This window comes from Notolepis coatsorum (assembly GCF_963971535.1).
Source record: "Notolepis coatsorum genome assembly, chromosome: 1".
Classification (NCBI taxonomy): Eukaryota; Metazoa; Chordata; class Actinopteri; order Aulopiformes; family Paralepididae; genus Notolepis; species Notolepis coatsorum.
This window is the reverse complement of record NC_140165.1, coordinates 194,967,644-194,986,818: the sequence shown is the minus strand read 5'-3', so window position 1 is coordinate 194,986,818 and position 19,175 is coordinate 194,967,644. Positions and strand designations below refer to the sequence as shown.

At 43.9% G+C, this 19,175-nt stretch overlaps 1 protein-coding gene across 2 annotated transcripts in view; it reads right to left on the bottom strand.

Moving 5' to 3' along the window:
* fchsd2 (FCH and double SH3 domains 2) overlaps nucleotides 1–18,589 on the bottom strand; it is a 376,153-nt gene extending 357,564 nt beyond the window's left edge. For both annotated transcript variants that reach the window (XM_084325412.1, XM_084325413.1), the window contains exons 1-2: nucleotides 18,381–18,589; nucleotides 5,851–5,948 (exon numbers count right to left, since the gene is read on the bottom strand). In XM_084325412.1, coding sequence (XP_084181538.1) covers nucleotides 5,851–5,948; nucleotides 18,381–18,401 — 119 coding nt within the window. In that variant the 5' untranslated portion in view covers nucleotides 18,402–18,589. The remainder of the gene's footprint in view (nucleotides 1–5,850; nucleotides 5,949–18,380) is intronic.
* Nucleotides 18,590–19,175: the final 586 nt, after the last annotated feature.

Sequence of the window (19,175 nt, the reverse complement as noted above, 5' to 3'; positions counted from 1 at the left end):
ACGAATTCCAATCTGGCTTCAGAACATCCCACTCCACTGACACATGCCTTCTCTACTTGAACGACCACATCAAACAAGAGGTGGACGCGGGCAAATACTGCGGCATGGTCATGCTGGACCTACAAAAGGCCTTCGACACTGTCAATCACACCATTCTGATTGACAAGCTAAAAGCAATTGGTTTTGATAGTTTATCAGTGAGCTGGATACAATCCTACCTGGAGGGGAGGGAACAGATGGTGGAAGTAAACGGTACCCTATCCCCCCCCCTCACAGTGAGCTGTGGTGTTCCACAAGGAAGCATACTAGGACCGCTACTATTCCTAATTTATGCAAATGACATGTCGTCAGCTTGTGACTGCAACTTGTTCCTGTTTGCGGACGACTCAGCCCTGCTGGTCTCTGACAAGAACAAGTTACAGGTTGAAAAAGCCCTCAGCTCGGAACTGGGCAAAATCTGCATATGGCTCGCCGACAACAAACTATCATTACACATGGGCAAAACAGTCCATTCTCTTCGGTTCAAATAACAAACTCAGCAAGACCGACGGCTTCTCGGTTACAGTGGGTGACAATATTATTATTATAGGAAAGATGAAATTACCTACCTGGGTTCCATCCTAGAGGCTAATCTTTCCTGTGACAAAATGGCATCCAATGTAATAAAAAAAGTCAACCAACGAACGCGATTCTTGTACCGGATCTCCTCTCTGGTAAACAAGAATACCCTGAAGACTCTAGCAGGAGCACTCATTCAAGGGTACTACGACTATGCTTGCACCTCATGGTACCAAAGCACCTCAAAGGCACTAAAAAACAAATTACAAACATCTCAAAACAAGCTAGTCAGACTACTACTTGACCTGACTCCTAGAACCCACCTCACCCCTGCCCACTTTGACAACCTAGGATGGCTTAGAGTAGACGACAGAGTACAGCAACTTGCAATGGGCCTGGTCTACAAGATACACTACGCGACCAAGGTACCCATGTATGTGTCAAAATACTTCCCAAAGGTCAGTGAATACCACGATCACAACACCAGAGGGAGCTCCACAAATCATGTAAAACCCAGATTCGGCTCAAACAAGGGACTAAACACGTTTCGCAATTATGCCACATCAATGTGGAACGCCCTGCCTAAAGCTGTAAAGGAATGTGAATCACTACCCACTTTCAAAAACACTCTCAAAAAACACCTACGTGAGACTGCAATTCGAAACTGGCACCTACAAATGTCCTAACCTAGTTGTACAGTAAATGACCAAGTAAGGCTTTGTCAATATTCCAATGTACAGTGTAAAATGTGTGTGTGTCCCCTACCCAACCCCCCCCCCCCCCCCCCCACCTCCAATGTACAGCCCTCACCCAACCCACCCAACCCCACCCCACCCAACCAACCTCCTCCAATGTACAGTTTCTACGCCAAATGTATATACACTCCTTTTCTGGACACTTTTGTATCACAAACAGTACTGTATTTGCAAATCTGATATGTCATAAATGTATAGATGTAGCAGTACTGTCTATCTGTATGTCATGTATGTCATATATGTTATGATGAATTGAAAATGGGGGACCCTGATGTAAACAAGACGAAAGTCTTTCTCTGGTCTGCATCCCCTTAACAATTGTATGTATTGAGCTGTACTGTACTGTACCCATTCTGCAATCTGTTAATAAACTTTTCAATCAATCAATCAAAAAGCTGTTAAGCTAAGCTAGCTCACAGGCACAGGAGAAATCAGTTTCATGGAGTTCTAATAGTGAGGAAAGGGGGGGGGGGGGCTCTCTCTGTACGTTCAACGTATCATTACACCTGGGTAAAACAGAGTCCATTCCAAAGTCCTAACATTTATAAAAGCACAACACAAACATTGCATTGCAAATTGAACATCAATCATGTAAATTGAACCATGCCAATTGCCAATTGCAAAGAGTGGTCAATTGCGCTATTTAAATGGGCCAAATCTGCACCAGGTACTGTCCACCTTGGGCTTTTTAGCCTCTGGGACATTCCAGAGAGAGATAGGAGACAGGGTGGGCATATGATATCCATCAGCCGCGACCTCCAGCAAGTCGTCGATGGAATCATACAACTGGCCACGCAATACATACAATTCCCATATACTGAACAACAACCGATCCCAGTCAAGAGAAGATTCCATGTCATTACTGGTCTGCCCAATACCATCGGCACAATTGACTGCACGCACATGTGCATTAAAGGCACCCTCCCCAGCGTTTCCATTATCTCAACAGAAACATGTGTTTGGACGCAGCGCTGGCAAACCAGCGACTGACAACCCTGAGCCTGCTGTTCCTCCTCCAGTGGCTAGCATTTCTCTCCTGTGCTTTGCAATTCTTTTTTTGTCCTCTGATTTCACATCAGCTCATTTATTTTGCACTCAACCGCTGTGCGCTCCTCCCCTGACACTAAGTTAGGCTAAGGTTAAACGACACGAAAACACAACATTGCATTTTCACTTGTGAAATACACAGTCAGGTTAGACGACGCGTTGTCTCCTGAGCTCTCCTCGTTGCCAGAAGCCTAGGCAGGGTCAGGCACTGAATTCAACACTGAGCATGCGCGGGCAGGTACTCGTCGCGAGCACAGAGCTATAAACACAGAGCGCGCGTGTGTGCATGTGTGAGGGACTCGAGTCGCGAGTGTGTGTAAAAGCACAGCCCGCTCCTCGTGCAGACAGAGAGAGAGACGAGAGAGGAGAGATAGAGAAAACGGCAAACAAGATTAGTTTGCAATGTTTAAATTCCTGGGGAAAAAACTCTATACTACGGCAACGACTCGCGCAGGGTTAGATGGCACCGTTCCAAGGGACTTTTGACAACGAAAACAAATTTTTTGCGTTGCCGCTGGGTCAGCTGTTGCCATTCGACTTGGACGTGCAAATGAAATCATTCGAAAATGCAACATTGTTGTTTTCCTGTCGTGTAACCCTGGCATTAACCTCACCTGTTATCTCGTCCGATGGCACTTTTTTGGGGTGGCCTTGTACCCCATATTGACACCACTAAATAAGATGTCACCCTTATGTTATACACCTTAGCTTACTCTATATCCACATCTGTCTGTGCATATCTGCATATAAACCTTTTTACATATCTGTAGATACTATATCTATATCTGTACATATCCCTTAGCTACTCTTACTAGTTACACTGCTGGCCAGTATGACTACTACCATAGGGTCTACACCTGTATCACTGTACATATTAATACTACAACTCTGTACATGCATCTGATTAGCACTATTACTCAGTAGAACTCATTTATATATTTTATACCCAGTTTAATCACCTGGGCCCAGGAGTTAAACACTTTTAATCCCTATCTGATTGGATCAGTTTTGGATTTTGGGTAGTCGAAAACCGAAAAACAGGATTAGGATAACTTTGATATCCGATCAGATCAGGAAATAAAATCCAAGCTTTAATCTGGATCAAATCTTCAAAACGGGTAGTCCAAACGGACAACACAGGATTGGGATCAGTTTGATCCCAAAAAACTGGATTATCTTGATCCCACCAGAGGGGTGGATTTCCAGTGGATTACCAGAGCAAAATGTACTATACAATTTATAAAAAAAATATGTTTCAATATAAATAAGATGGCAAAGTGAAACCTCACTTAGAATGCAGCTCCTCAAAGCATGCCTGGATGATCAGCTGCCTTTGAATGAATGTGTTTTTGTTGTTACGCTAGTGCAGGGGTCGGCAACCTGCGGCTCCGGAGCCGCATGCGGCTCTTTAGCCAATCAGCTGCGGCTCCCTGCCCCAAAAAAAATAAAAAAAAATAATTTACTTTATTTTTTTATTTTTTTGTTCTCTTATTTTGGAGATCGATGTCATACTGTGACACTGAAATGAAAAAATATTTCATCAACTAAAATATTTCATCAACTAAAATATACAGTACGTCACACCCCGCGCCTCTCCCTGCCGTCTGCAAGTGGCTAATCTTGAGTTTCCGACCCCCCAGTAAACTAACCATGGATAAATCCAAAAAAAGGAAAGTCTGAGGAAAATAGAGGGTTTAATTCAGCGTGGACAGATTAATTTGCTTTCACGACTAACGATGCAGGCTTACCTGTATGCCTGATATGTGGTGCGAAATTTGCAAACAACGAAAAATTTACTTTTTATTTTATAGATTTTCCACAAATAAGGGAAGGACTCAAATAGAGCTGCATAGTTCAGGGTTTTATTTCAAAGTAGGTCTACAGATGCCAGTGTTTTTTCTCCTTTTCTGTGTTTTATTTCAAAGTAGGTCTACACATAGTAGTCTTTTTTCAAAGTGGACTACTTTTTATTTTATAAATGTTCCACAAATAAGGGAAGGACTCAAATTTACCTGAATAGTTCAGGGTTTTATTTCAAAGTCGGTCTATAGACACCAGTGTTTTGTCTCCTCTTCTGTGTTTTATTTTAAAATAGGCCTACACAGCCAGTATTTTTTCTCCTCTTCATAAGAGTTTCAGGTTTTCCTTTGTTATAACAGGTAAAAACAGCAATAAAAAGTCACATTTTTTCTTTTTGTTGCTTTATAATCCCATTAATGCAACAAACTGTGTCCTATAAGTATAAAGTATAATAAATCGCAAATTACTTTGCGTATGCAATTGTCAGGCGTTTTATGCTAAATGTGGGGTATGCTTGGGGATATATAAAACGTTATACATTGTGTTATCTTCATTTTAAGGGTAAATAGGTTGTGCGGCTCCCTGAGCATTTTATTTTGTGGGACGGGGGAAAAGTGGCTCTTTTGATAGTAAAGGTTGCTGACCCCTGCCCTAGTGGGAGTCTTTTTTTATTACAATTCCATTATGATTTTATGTCCTTTATGTATTACTATTTAACAATATAATTAGACATTATAGATGTCTCTGCAATGTGGTCTCTTGTCTTCCTTGTATTCTTTTTCATATCCACTATTGGTAGGATTAAAGCACTGATATTCAGGATCTAGTCATCTTGAAAAATCTGAATCTGGATCAGGGTGATCCTATCCTGGATTGCTTTGAAATACCGGGACAAAATCTGTCCGAGTTGTCTGATCCTGGATCACAAAAAAATGGGATTTAAAAATCTGATCGGATCAGATAGGGATTAAAAGTTTGGAACTCCTGGGCCCAGTACATTGTATATTACTATTGCACTTTACTGTTACATTTGCACTCTGGTTGGATGCCAAACTTATTTTCATTGTACTGTACTTGTGCTGTATAATGACAATACATTTTAATCAAATCTAATTTTGATGAGTCGTAAATTGCATTCGCATTGCCTGCTCTGTGTTGCATGCTCTTATAAGGAGCAGGCAGGGCGTTTATGTATGCAAATTCAGGTGTACAAGAATATACATTAATTTTAAGAATCAGTGGCATTCCGCATTCGGGGGAGCACAGCTGAGAACACTCTGGCTGTTTAAGAACACATTTTCACGTGTCCATGAATCTGGCGAGGAGCTTTCTTAGCTTTGGTCTTATAAAGTTTGTAAGAAGTTATTTAAGAAGACACTGAAAATGTTTGAGAATGAGGTCCATTCTTATTTAACCATGATAGACAGAGAGAGACAGACAGAGAAAGAGAGAGAAATACACAGAGAAATACAGAGAGACAAACAATGTTTGTTTAGTTACTAAATGTTAGTTGAAATGTTGTGTTTTTGTATTTCTTCCTCCCATTATATTCTATCGATTCATTAATTTTATTTTATTCTAACTTTGATTGTTAATATTCCCAGATTATTATTTATCATTTACTGATAATTATTTGTCAACTCTCCTCTCCCCTTCCTCTCCTGTTTATTGTATGTGTATTAATGTGTACCTCAGGTCCTCCAGAAGGTCTGTCTCAGTCTGGTGTTTGAGGTGGAGTCTGGTCATCTGGTCTGAATGGATGTTCTTCATCTCCTGTGTCACCTTCACCTAACACACACAGAGAGAGAGAGAGAGAGAGAGAGAGAGAGAGAGAGAGAGAGAGAGAGAGAGAGAGAGAGAGAGAGAGAGAGAGAGAGAGAGAGAGAGAGAGAGAGAGAGAGAGAGAGAGAGAGAGAGAGAGAGAGAGAGAGAGAGAGAGAGAGAGAGAGAGAGAGAGAGAGAGAGAGAGAGAGAGAGAGAGAGAGATTGTTGTTGGAAATATAAATTGTTAGTATCTGTTAGCAATGCTATTGGAAGTCAATGGGTCGAGAAAAGGACATCCAGACCCACAACCTCCAGACCTACGACCTCCAGACCCACGACCTCCGGACCTATAACCTCCAGACTGATGTTCTCCAGACCCACGACCTCCAGACCTATGACCTCCAGACCTACTACTACTATTTTGAAAAGCGAGCTTTTGCTTCTGCTCCATGGGAGGTTTCTGTCCGCACTGAGCTCGCTTAGGACACTGCATTACTGTTTGACTGGTGTACCTCCCCAGCTTAGGACACTGCATTACTGTTTGACTGGTGTACCACCCCAGCCTAGGACACTGCATTACTGTTTGACTGGTGTACCACCCCAGCCTAGGACACTGCATTACTGTTTGACTGGTGTACCTCCCCAGCCTAGGACACTGCATTACTGTTTGACTGGTGTACCACCCCAGCCTAGGACACTGCATTACTGTTTGACTGGTGTACCACCCCATCTTAGGACACTGCATTACTGTTTGACTGGTGTACCTCCCCAGCCTAGGACACTGCATTACTGTTTGACTGGTGTACCTCCCCAGCCTAGGACACTGCAGTACTGTTTGACTGGTGTACCTCCCCAGCCTAGGACACTGCATTACTGTTTGACTGGTGTACCACCCCAGCTTAGGACACTGCATTACTGTTTGACTGGTGTACCTCCCCAGCCTAGGACACTGCATTACTGTTTGACTGGTGTACCTCCCCAGCCTAGGACACTGCATTACTGTTTGACTGGTGTACCTCCCCAGCCTAGGACACTGCATTACTGTTTGACTGGTGTACCTCCCCAGCCTAGGACACTGCATTACTGTTTGACTGGTGTACCACCCCAGCCTAGGACACTGCATTACTGTTTGACTGGTGTACCTCCCCAGCCTAGGACACTGCATTACTGTTTGACTGGTGTACCTCCCCAGCCTAGGACACTGCATTACTGTTTGACTGGTGTACCTCCCCAGCCTAGGACACTGCATTACTGTTTGACTGGTGTACCTCCCCAGCCTAGGACACTGCATTACTGTTTGACTGGTGTACCACCACAGTCAAACTCCCCACCCTGGAGCAGGTTGCTTCTGGCAGAGTGTTTCACTCCAGAAGTGTGGGCCTGCTCGGGGCTCACCTCCCCGCCTCACAGAGTAAGTGAGGAAACAATATAAATATAAATAACGGCCACCATGGCAGGTAAAAAAAAATATATACAGTATATTACATTGACTGTGGCGAGTGAATGTATGTTACTGCCCTGCGACGAGGACGAGTGCATGTTCGGGCGACACACACAATAACAAAGCCCTGTTGCGGTCCAGTTTTATATAGTCTATGGATGAGGTTTAGTTTAGTTTATTAGGATCCACAATTAGCTACAGCATTGCAGGAGCTATTCTTCCTGGGGTCCACAAAAAACTTATATTGTGACCATGCAACATAATACTTACATCATAACATGCCATTACATTACAAGTAAACAGGACAAAGGACTAGTATACACACACACACACACACACACACACACACACACACACACACACACACACACACACACACACACACACACACACACACACACACACACACACACACACACACACACACATAATGACATAATACTTACATCATAATATATAGGCCTAACATTACAAGTAATAAGGACAAAGGACTAGAGACTTGGACTAGTACACGCACACACACACACACACACACACACACACACACACACACACACACGACAAGCTCCAACAATAATCCAATATACAATAATCAACTAGGCATGTGAAATAGCTAAGAATCCTTAACTGTACACAATTATATGCAAGCACATTCGGGTGCATCAAATTGCAATACAAAAATGTAATCTCAACATATCAATCTGTGTGGGGTTGCATTCTGTTCGGACAAACATAAAAATGATTTGTGCAAAGTTTGGGAAAGATTCGTTGAGATTTAGAGGTAGCACACAGCATGTGAAATATATGAAAATTGGCCTTTTTGGGCGTTTTACTAGATAACATGACAAGGCAATTTCAAAAATTGTAGAAATAGTTTTTGAGAACAACATTTATTAACCCTAACATTTAAGAACAAAATGTTTGATAACAACATTGAAATAGTCTTTCAAACATGTCTCAAGCATCCTAGAGTCCTAGACCTGGTCCAGCTTGCGCTTGCAGCAGCGAAGATTTGGCTGTGTTGAGCGGTCATGCTCAACTGCCTGTAGCACATTCTGCAGGTGCTCCTGGCTGCTGCCACAAAGTCTGACGTCAGTTTGACGCCACGCTCGGCACAGTCATTCACAACATTGATGGCACGTACATTCACTGCACCCATCTGAAATGCTGTACTGGTAACCCAATCCTCTACATCCAGTGAAAGAAACGCGGGATCGATGTGCAGCAGGTGCATGCCGAACCAGCAGTCTCGGTTGGCAAGGTCAGCCAAGCTGGTGGTCGGCGAGAGGGTTGGAAACTTTGGCTTGCCGAAGCCAGTGCCAAAGCGGAGCTGTGGGGCTTGCATGGATATATCAGCCGGCTTGTGCTCCAATATAGCATCTGCAAGTGCGCGCCGCTCGCCAACTGGCACCTTGGTGCTGAAGAGTGCCAGGGGCAGCATCTCGCCTGACAGGTACCATAGGTGCCGCTTCAGCACCTTAATCGCTGATGCTGCGATGCCCTCGTCAACAGACTTGTATGCGTACAGGTTGTGGTAGAGTGTAAGGTCATTCCATGCCGCATCTACGGCCGTGTCGCAGGTCAACCACCACGTTGCGTAGATGTGTGTGATGAATTTGGCAAACGCCCGAATCTTCAGCACCTGCTGCTGCGTAGTGATGGTCCCCTGAGGAAGCAACGCAATGTGCTGCTCCATCAAGGCCAGCTTGTGCAGTGCTCCCGGTCGTTGGAAGTTAACTGGCGTGTGCTCTGCACTGTCTGCACTCAGATACACAAGACATAGTCGCCTCGCTTGTAGTCGAGCACTCCTGCAGCGCACACAATTAGTTCAGCACGCAACTTGCCCAGGAACGGTGTTTCGGCATCGCCAGGAATGTAGCGGGCCAATGGGCCGCTGTCCTTGTGTGGCAACAGGTTCCAGTTGTCACGCAGACGTGTAAACAATGTAACCTCTGGCGAGCGTGACGTCTCCACCTTGAGGTCAGTGAAGATGTGGCTGAGGAGCACCTCGCCGATGTGGTGCCGGCACCCGGACCAGAGCAGTGGTCAACCCAGTGAGAGCTGGATGGCAATGCAGGCTGCCGTGAGATGGCCAGTGTTTGACGCGGTGGTGTCAAATGCCATGTTGACAACCTGATCGGTGCAGCACCAGTCCTGCAGCAGCTTGCACGTCTCCGATCACCACTGTCACACCGGTTCCTGACAGGGAGCGAGCGAGCGAACTAGAGACGAAATTGCGCGCGACACTGTCCTGATATGAGGCGGCGAGTGTCCGAGTGTGTCTGTGTGTGTGTGTGTTACCTGGAAGCACACGTGGGGGGGGGGGGCCTGCGATTCTTGACCAATAAAAAGTGTTTAGGGGCGGGACTCGGCCGCGTAATCGCTCAACTAGAGACACAGCGAGCGAATATCTGAGGGGTGGACGACATCGCTGCTCAGTTCGCTGTCGCTCGCGGCAGGTCAGGATAGTCTGATTGAAACTAATACATTTTAATCATTTTCGCAATCACGCTCGCTCGCGTCGCTCCCTGTCAGGAAGGGGTGTCAGACGCTCCTCCAACTGGCACACATTGTTGAGCATTGGCGTCAACTTGCTGTCCCAGTGCAAGGTGCACATGGGAGGTGGTGTCCACTGTTCTTGCTGGTCCTCACTGATGGCCTGCAACACGTGGCGGCGCGCTCGGTCTGCTGTTGCGTAGGATGTGGAGACCTTTGCCGAATTGCCACCGGATTCCTCTATCAGACCGCGCATGAAGGCAGCCTGCTGCAGTGGTGTGATCTTCAACCGTGTAGCCAGTGACACAAGACTCGGCCGGCTGAGAATGTCTGATGGAATGAAGGCTGTGGTGCCAGTCTTCTTACGCTCACGGGTGGGTGTGTTCTCAGCCGGTGGAGCAGTTGTTTCATCTGCATTGCTGTCTTCATCACTTTCGCTTTCCAACACCACCGCCATGCTGGACCTCGCAGTCATCTCCTGCTGCTCCTTGGTAAAGCATGCCTGCTGCGCTGCTTCACGCTCCTGTCGCCGCTTCAACTTGGATTGCAGATTGGCATCCAATGCTCCAAATGTGGCCACTCTGTCGCCCTTCATGCTGGCCAGGAAAGCAATGTCCTCTGGATCACAGATCAGCTCCTCTGCATTTGGAGACCACAGCGGGAATGTGGCATCCAGCTTGTGCTCCATTGCGTCCACCAGTCGAGCTGTAGCCTCACTGGAGCGCCTGGCCTTTGGAATGTGCCGCAGCTTGTTGCTAGCATCGACAAGCGCTACCATCTTGACGCATGCTCGATGATCACTCACCATTGGAATATTGGCCTTTCCATACCTGCTCCAAAACGTCCTTAGCCGCATGGAACAAGGCTCCGGTCAAACCTGGCCGCTTGGCATGCAGTTGCGTGTCGCAGTTGTACAGCATGCACCGCAAGATCTGGTGACCACTTGGCAGTTTGGCACCAGTGATGATGGCATCTGCATTGGTTATGCTGGGGCCCAGACCAAAGACCAGGCTGCGGCTGCTCTGGCGGGAGCCTAAGGGCGGCGACGCCATCTTGTGAGAACTGGATAGCTGGAGATATAGTTGGAGAGCTGGATCCTGTGGTGGGTGATGGTGGAGTTGGGGGAATTGAGTAAACTGTGATGCAGAGCCACACAGGTAAAGCTATTTATAGGCCCATCCTGCCCATCCCCCCAAAAATTGCAGGACCAGGTGCGAGATGTAACAATGTTGCAACTCACACACACACACACACACACACAAAGTATTCTGTACTTCTGTATGACAACTATTAAAGAAACTTGAAACACAGACACTAACAGCAGGCCATGTTGGGGGAGGACAGCATGTACTGATGTACCGTTCCACATCTAAATCACCTCGTATTGCAAAAATATTTTGCATGTATTGTTTTTACATGGATAGTAACACTTTTAGCACCCATACAAATCAATACGCTGGAAATGTGTATTTTGATGCACCCGTCATTCATACACGCCCAATTTAGCATCTAACTAAATTGATGTTGATACATAATGATGTTGCAATGCATGGTCCCAACACAGAGTATATTTGACCTCATAATTGTAACTCACTTTTACAATCACATTTGAAAAGTATAAAAACAACTTTCATACATTTCAATAGTTTCTACATCTGTTCAAATATCCCCTGTCAAAAGATGCTGTTTTAATACAATTTAAAATCGTATTTGACTGTTTTCTTGTGTGATGTGTCTGTGAATTCCATTCATGCATAGCTTCGTACATAACTAGTTTGATTGAGTTTGTTCTTGCTTTTGGTAATCTACAGTTTCCTCCTATAGCATGTCTGGTTGAGTATTCATGGCTATCTAAAGTTTCTAAACTGAAAGAAAGTGAGATTGTCCAAAGGAGTCCGTCTGCCAACAAAGATATTGTTACATCAGAGAACAAATGTATTCACAAAATGGATCACCATTCAACATTATTATAATTTTAAATAAGAAGTATCCATTTGTTGAACATGGTTGACGCTGTGTCCATCTCTGCCAGATGGGTGTCTGTTTTGACAAACAGAACATTTTGGAGAGGGTGCAATTTTGGAAGTGACAGATACGTTACCATCTGCAGAGCTGTTGTTTCTGCAAAGGCATGATTACATTAGGTTTTAATTTTAAAATAAACAAACAGACAGTAATACCTTCCATCAAATTTAAATACGTTCAGTGACAGATACATTTACAGCCACAGCCTACCCACATGTTCATGAAAGTGGCGAGCATCCACAGCTGCTTCTCCCAACCCCGCCCATTCCAAATGCTGAATCGAGAACCTCATCCTTCACTCATCTTTCTCTCCCATTACAGACGCCGAGGCCTTGACACTGGTAACGTCGAACCGTCCCACTACATGCCAGCTGGACCCGATACTATACCCTAGGCCTGCCGCGATAAGCAATAAATCGATTAATTGCTGCGATAATTAAAATGAATGCAATGATTTTGACGGGCGCGATTAATTGCTATTTGCGCGTTTGTTTTAATGAGGCGGAACCAGTGCCCCTTGTCAGTCACTGTCCGTGTTGGGAGGCGGGCCGCTGACGTTACTAGAGTACAGCACGGGAGCTCCGTGGGGCAGTAGCAATGCCACATAGCTTAACTACATTTCTCAATAGTGTTGCTCCTTTTAACCAAGTAGCATTATTTGTAGTGTAACGTTAGCTATTTTTAGACCCAAGTAGTTACTCGCTACTGCCCGGAGAAACTGGACTGCTAAATAAAGATGAAAGATAGAGCTTTGATTCTCATTCCATGCTAACAACATTAGCTAAATAGCTAACAAACGAAATACAACGTATAGCATAGCTACAAGTACAACACAGAATAACGTTAATACAATTACATGCATCATTGTTTACAATGAACGGGTGGGGCTAGTCAAAGGACTGGACACGGGGACAAGTTAAACATGAATTAATTTATTATAACACTCCGGTAGTTTCGAGTCGTGCTGCAGTGCTTACGCACCACAGCTATTCTATTATATACTGCTTTGACGCTTCCTCCTCATCGTTGATTGCCTGTAGTAGCTGCATCTAACGTTAGTAGCTAACGTTAAAACTAACCTAAAGTTAGTTGTTCACCAACAATTTGTTTTATCATTAGCTCAAAAACAGAACCGGACGAGACAGCTTGTCGGCTCATAGGTTCTGCTTAGGATAATCACAACAATACTTCCGGTCCGGTCGGTGGGCTTCAAAATAAAAGTCTAAAACACCGGAAAAGACGGAGCGGTGGGCTTCAAAATAAATGTTTTGGGAAATAAATTTCTCAAAAGAAATTCTCTAACCGGTCGCAATAATATCGCTTATCGCGATATTTTCTGGGGCAATTAATCGCCCAGCAAAATGTGTTATCGTGGCAGGCCTAGTATACCCACTCCTCCAGACCATGAATGAATGAAGTTTATTTTTCGGTCTTGTTTACAGATAAATCAAAAACACTTTTGTGTAAGTGTGGACTTACAAAAAGAAAAAGAGAAAAATCACAAATGTACATATTCAAGGTAAGCTCACACACAAACTCCAAAATCAATGACAGAAAAAAAGGATGAGGCTGAAGCACTAAATAAATTTTAATATAAAAGATTTTTTTAATATGCTGCAAGATATAATTTTTTGAAAAAAAACAAATGTTTGATGTTTTACTAAAAACTGTACTCCTGAATAATTGTATCTTTTAAGGCTTTTTTAAATCTCCCCTGAGAAGTACACAACTTCAACCCATCACTAAGGCTATTCCATAATTGAACTCCCAAAATGTAAACACATCTAGCTTTTACATTAGTTCTTACTTTTTTACATGTTTTAAGAATACATAACCCTCTTAAATTATACTTTCCTTCTCTTGGTTTAAAGACATTGAATACAAAATGGTAGGCTTTTACTCTTAGCACGAAAAAAAAATTCCAAGGTTTTTATGTACACCATATCTACAGATTTTAATGTGCAGGACTTTATGAATAATGGATTTGTCGATTCAAGGTAACTAGCTTTGTTTATTATTCTAATAGCTCTTTTCTGTAGTTTAATAATAGGATCTATATTTGTTTTATAAACATTCCCCCAGACCTCAACACAATATGACATGTATGGCACAACAAGTGAAAAATACAATATATGCAAACATTTGGGGGCGGCTGGGTGGCGCAGCGGACTAAGCACTCGTCACCAACGCAAGAGACACTGGTATCGAATCCGGCTGTCAGCGTTGCCTCCAGCTTGGCCAGCCGTCATACTGGCTCAATTGGCAGAGTCAGCGGGAGGGAAGCCGGTGGGTGGTAATCTGGTCATTGTAAACAGCGACTCCTACAGGTCGGTCAGGGCGCCTGCACAGCAAGGAAGGGAGATGGTGAGGGTAGTGTGAGCCTCTCACACGTTACACCTCACCAATGAGAGTCCGCGCTGACAGGTGAAAAGAAGTGGCTGGCTGACTCTGCATGTATCGGAGGGGACATGTGATAGTATCTATCAACCCTCCCTATACCGACCAGTGGGGGGCACATGTGAGCAACGACCAGGAAGGGGAGGGGGGAATTGGCATGACTAAATTGGGATGGGAGAAAAACACAGAAAAACAGGAGGAGAAAAAGTGGATAAAAAAAATATATGCAAACATTTCTGATTTAACAGCTCCCTTGTTTTGTACAGAATGCCAACAGATTTGGCTAATTTACCTTTGATATATTGTATGGCTTCCAACAGACACCTAAGAATTTTGTTTCATATACTCTTTCAATTTCAGTTCCATAGCACCACCAGACATCCTCCCATTCCTAACGGCAAACATCAATGCCTCCCTCACCTCGGGGGTGGTTCCCACCTCCCTAAAACAAGCCAGAGTCACACCCCTTATAAAAAAAACAATCATGAACCCCACCGTCATAGACAACTATTGTCTCTTGTCTCTTCTCTCCTTCCTTTCTAAATCACTTGAATGTGCTGTATCCAACCAACTTACTGATTATCTATTACAAAATAACCTCCTAGACCTAGACCCTAATCAGTCAGGTTTCAGGACTGGTCACTCCACAGAGACGGCCCTCATAGCGCTCACAGAGGCCCTTCATTTGGCAAAAGCAAAGGGCCTCTCCTCTGTCCTGATTCTCCTGGAGTAGGGCTGAGCCCAAACGTTCAAACGTTCGGACCTTCGTTCGTTATGTTGGCATTAAAATCTTAATGAATGGGTTCGAACCTCTGCTTTTTCATTTGTTTTCATAAAAAAAAAAATTTAACATTTTTCGTTTTTCTTTTTATTTATTTAGTTTACACGAAATATATATATATCAGAATGTGATATATATCAGAATATCACAGTACTATGTTGTGTTTACAATAGTCAGGCACGAACACAGACACAAAACACAGGAGGGGTCACCGTCATACATTATCAGGAAATGAATCAATCATGCAAAAAAGAGAGAGTTGAGTGACTCACACTCACCCGTCTTATTTCATAATACAACGTTTCCGAATGGACGTTTGGATTAAACCAAGTGTATGCAGTGATGCTGAACTTTCAGAAAAAATAAATAACGCACATCCTCCGTTTGTTGGTGCTGAGCCAAACTGTAAAAACAGTAATACATAAGAACAAAGCGGGGCTCGCAACTCACTTGTAGTTCCAAGGTGATTTAATAGACAAAAAAAGGCAGTAGATGCGACGTTTCGACCTTACCGGTCATGCTTGAGGAAGACCGGTAAGGTCGAAACGTCGCATCTACTGCCTTTTTTTGTCTATTAAATCACCTTGGAACTACAAGTGAGTTGCGAGCCCCGCTTTGTTGTGATGCTGAACTTTCCCAGCGGAACACAAGTTACTTAACGTTACACACAGGTAGGTTATGCACGTTAATTAGGCTATGCGCGTTTAGCTTGCTAACGTTAAGATAACAGGAGCCGGATATCTACTGCGCGGATTTTAGGTGTTAATGAAGACAGCATCGCAGTCTGGGTAGCAGTGGTGGATAAGATAAAGGAACGCATATAAATTTGGAGTTTTCTGGTGTTGAATGAAGTAGTGGATGTATAGCCCACGTTGGGGTCCTAAGGGGGGGGGGGGGGGGGGGAGTGAGCGAGTGTCCATGGTATTGTATTTATTATTTTTATGTCTTTTAGTCTATTTTCATTCTGATTTAATTACCGGACTGTCATTATTGTTATTATTATTTCTGTTATTGTCCTGTGAGTTATTGTTGATTATTACTGTTACTGTATTGTTTGTCTTGTTTCATGTAAAAAAAGAGAAAATAAAAAACATTTGTTAAAAAAAAAAAAAGGATAACAGGAGCCGTCGGCCAACAAAGATGTTGTTTCAACAAATGTATTCACAAAATGGATTACCATCCAAATGTTATTGAAGCCTCCCGTGACCAGTAAGTAGGTACTGCTACTCTTAATAACCGCAGCAATATGCGCATATACGCTACGTTATATGCGTAAATGTGCGCTATGTGCCTAAAGTCAAGACTCAACAGTACTGAACCAGACAAATTATTTAGGAGCACATTTTTTTGCATGATTAAAAACTATGGTTCGAGTGTCCGTTCAAAAAACCCTGACGAAGTTCGAATCCCAAAAACAGGCTTCGGGGACAGCTCTATCCTGGACCTGTCGGCAGCCTTCGACACAGTCAACCATCAGATCCTCCTTGCATCACTCGCAGGAATGGCAGTGACTGGCTCTGCACTGGCATGGCTGACATCCTACCTTGACGACCGCTTCTACTGAGTATCATGGAGAGGGTCCCTGTCAGCCCCCCGACCCCTTCGCACTGTGTCCCCCAGGGCTCGGTCCTTGGACCCCTCTTCTCCCTCTACACCAAATCTCTGGGTAACATTATCACGTCTCATGCCTTTTCGTATCATTGTTATGCCAATGATACTCAACTCTTCCTCTCCTTTCCTCCCTCAGATATCCATGTCTCTGAGCGGATCTCGGCCTGAATGAATGAATGAATGAATGAATGAATGAATGAATGAATGAATGAATGAATGAATGAATGAATGAATGAATGAATGAATGAATGAAAACTTTATTTAACAGATTGCAGAATGGGTACAATACAGTACGGCTCAATACACACAATTGTTAAGGGGATGCAGACCAGAGAAAGACGTTTGTCTTGTTTACATCAGGGTCCCCCATTTTCAATTCATAGTGGCCTGGATGACAAACAACTACCTCAAACTGAACCTAAGCAAAACAGAACTGCTTCACCTGACCAAAGTCAGCCGATGTTACCCCACTTTTTAGGGACCTGCACTGACTCCCCATCGCTGCACGAATTTACTTTAAGTTCATCGACCTGGCATATCGCGCAGGCGCAGCGAAGGGAGCGGCTCCCATCTACCTCTAGTCAATTACACACCCTAAAGATCCCTCCGCTCTACATCTTCTGGCCGCCTCAGACCCACTCCTATCCGAGCTCCGGAAGGGTCATCAAAGAGAAGCCGCCTATTCTCTGTCCTCGCTACAATTACGAACTTCCCACCACAGTTAGGACAGCCGAAACTTGATCAATCTTTCGCCGTCGACTAAAAACACACTTCTTCAATCAATATCTGAAATAATAAAAAATATATAATTAAAAAATAACCTTCTTACTGTCTTATACAGTCATGCACTCTACCTAATAGGGATGGGCGTGAGTAGCTATGAGAAAAATCGGGGGGGGGGAATCGAAATTATAAATGTTTATGAAAAACAATTTTTTTTCTTTTTTACATATCTTTTCATAATGTATGTGTAACATTATAACTGTTTGTTGGTTTCCTTAAACATATATATGTGAATGAACAAAAATAAGTAAAAAAATATATATATATAAATATTTTTTATTTTCTTTTTTTTTAAGTTTATTTTCAGTAATACACGATCAATCGAGTATAGCATGCGATCAATCGATCTGGATTTTTCTTTAAAATGCCCATCCCTAATACTAATATATATCTTTACTACTATGCACTCAACACTGCAGCACCCAAGTTTCAGCACTGTTTACACCCAATGTCTCAGTTGTAAGAGTTGTACCCTTCCTGCTGACTTGTCGTACAGAACTTGTAAGTCGCTTTGGATAAAAGCTCAGCTAACGTTAAATGACTAAATGTAAATGTAAATGTTAACAGGTGATAGGAGGAGACATCTAACGTCATGTCGTCACCTGTCCTCTGTCCTTCAGTCCAACATCACGTGTAATTGTCAGAGGACGTGATCGTTAACCGTGTTGTTGACAAACAGAGCAGTGATCACATCGCTCGTTACGTTACCGTTGGATATCGTAAATCACTAATAACAGTACGGCTAATGATACCTGTTACCTGGAGCTAACAACAAAACAAGCTAGCAGAGGTCCCCCGATCAGCTGTGTATGCGTGCGTGTGTGTGCGTGCGTGTGTGTGCGTGCGTGTAAGTGTGTGTAAGTGTGTGCGCGTGCGTTCGTGCGTGTAGGTGTGTGCGTGTGTAGGTGTGTGTGTCGCTCACCTTCCTTGGCGGCGGCTGCATGCTGTTATTATTGCTGTTATTGACATGAATGTTATTGTTTCCAGGATTGAATCATCCACCCAGACCAGCCGTGAGGGAGGGGAACACAGTTTACATCTGGACCCCGGCCGCCATGACGACGACGACGACGATGATGATGATGATGATGATGATAAACATGCTGCGCGACTAGCTCCTCTTCCTCTCCCTTCTCCTCCTCCGGTCTGCTCCTCCTCTCCAGACTCCTTCTAGACTCCCTCTAGATGTGTTGTGAACTACCGGAGGAGACAAGGAGAGGAGGAGAATGAACCTTTTGGTTTCAACTGAAGCTCGACAGCGCCACGACGCGGTGATGGAAGGTACGAGCGGCTCGTTCTGACGGGAGACATTAAAGATGAGGTGCTTTTTGTCTCTGTTTCCTCGGCTGCCTTTACTGTCTCCTCCTCGCTTTCAGTCATAAACACCTCGTCATGGAGGAGGAGGAGGAGGAGGAGAGGAGAGAGAGGATAAAGATGTGATGAAGAGCAGGTTCAGGTTGACAGGCAGACAGACAGGAAGCAGCGTCCAGACCTGCATAGCAACAAGAAACCGCAGTCGATCCAGGAAACATCGCTCGTGGAGTAGAGAAAAAAAAGAACCCAGAGACATGGATGTTGTCATGCTGCAGACTGACCTGACTGTAGCCTAGTCATTCTGCCTACAATGAGGGATCATTAACAACCAATTCACTGACATTCAGAAGCTGATTTGTTTTGGGTTTAGATTAGATTAAAATCTATTGTCATTATATACAGC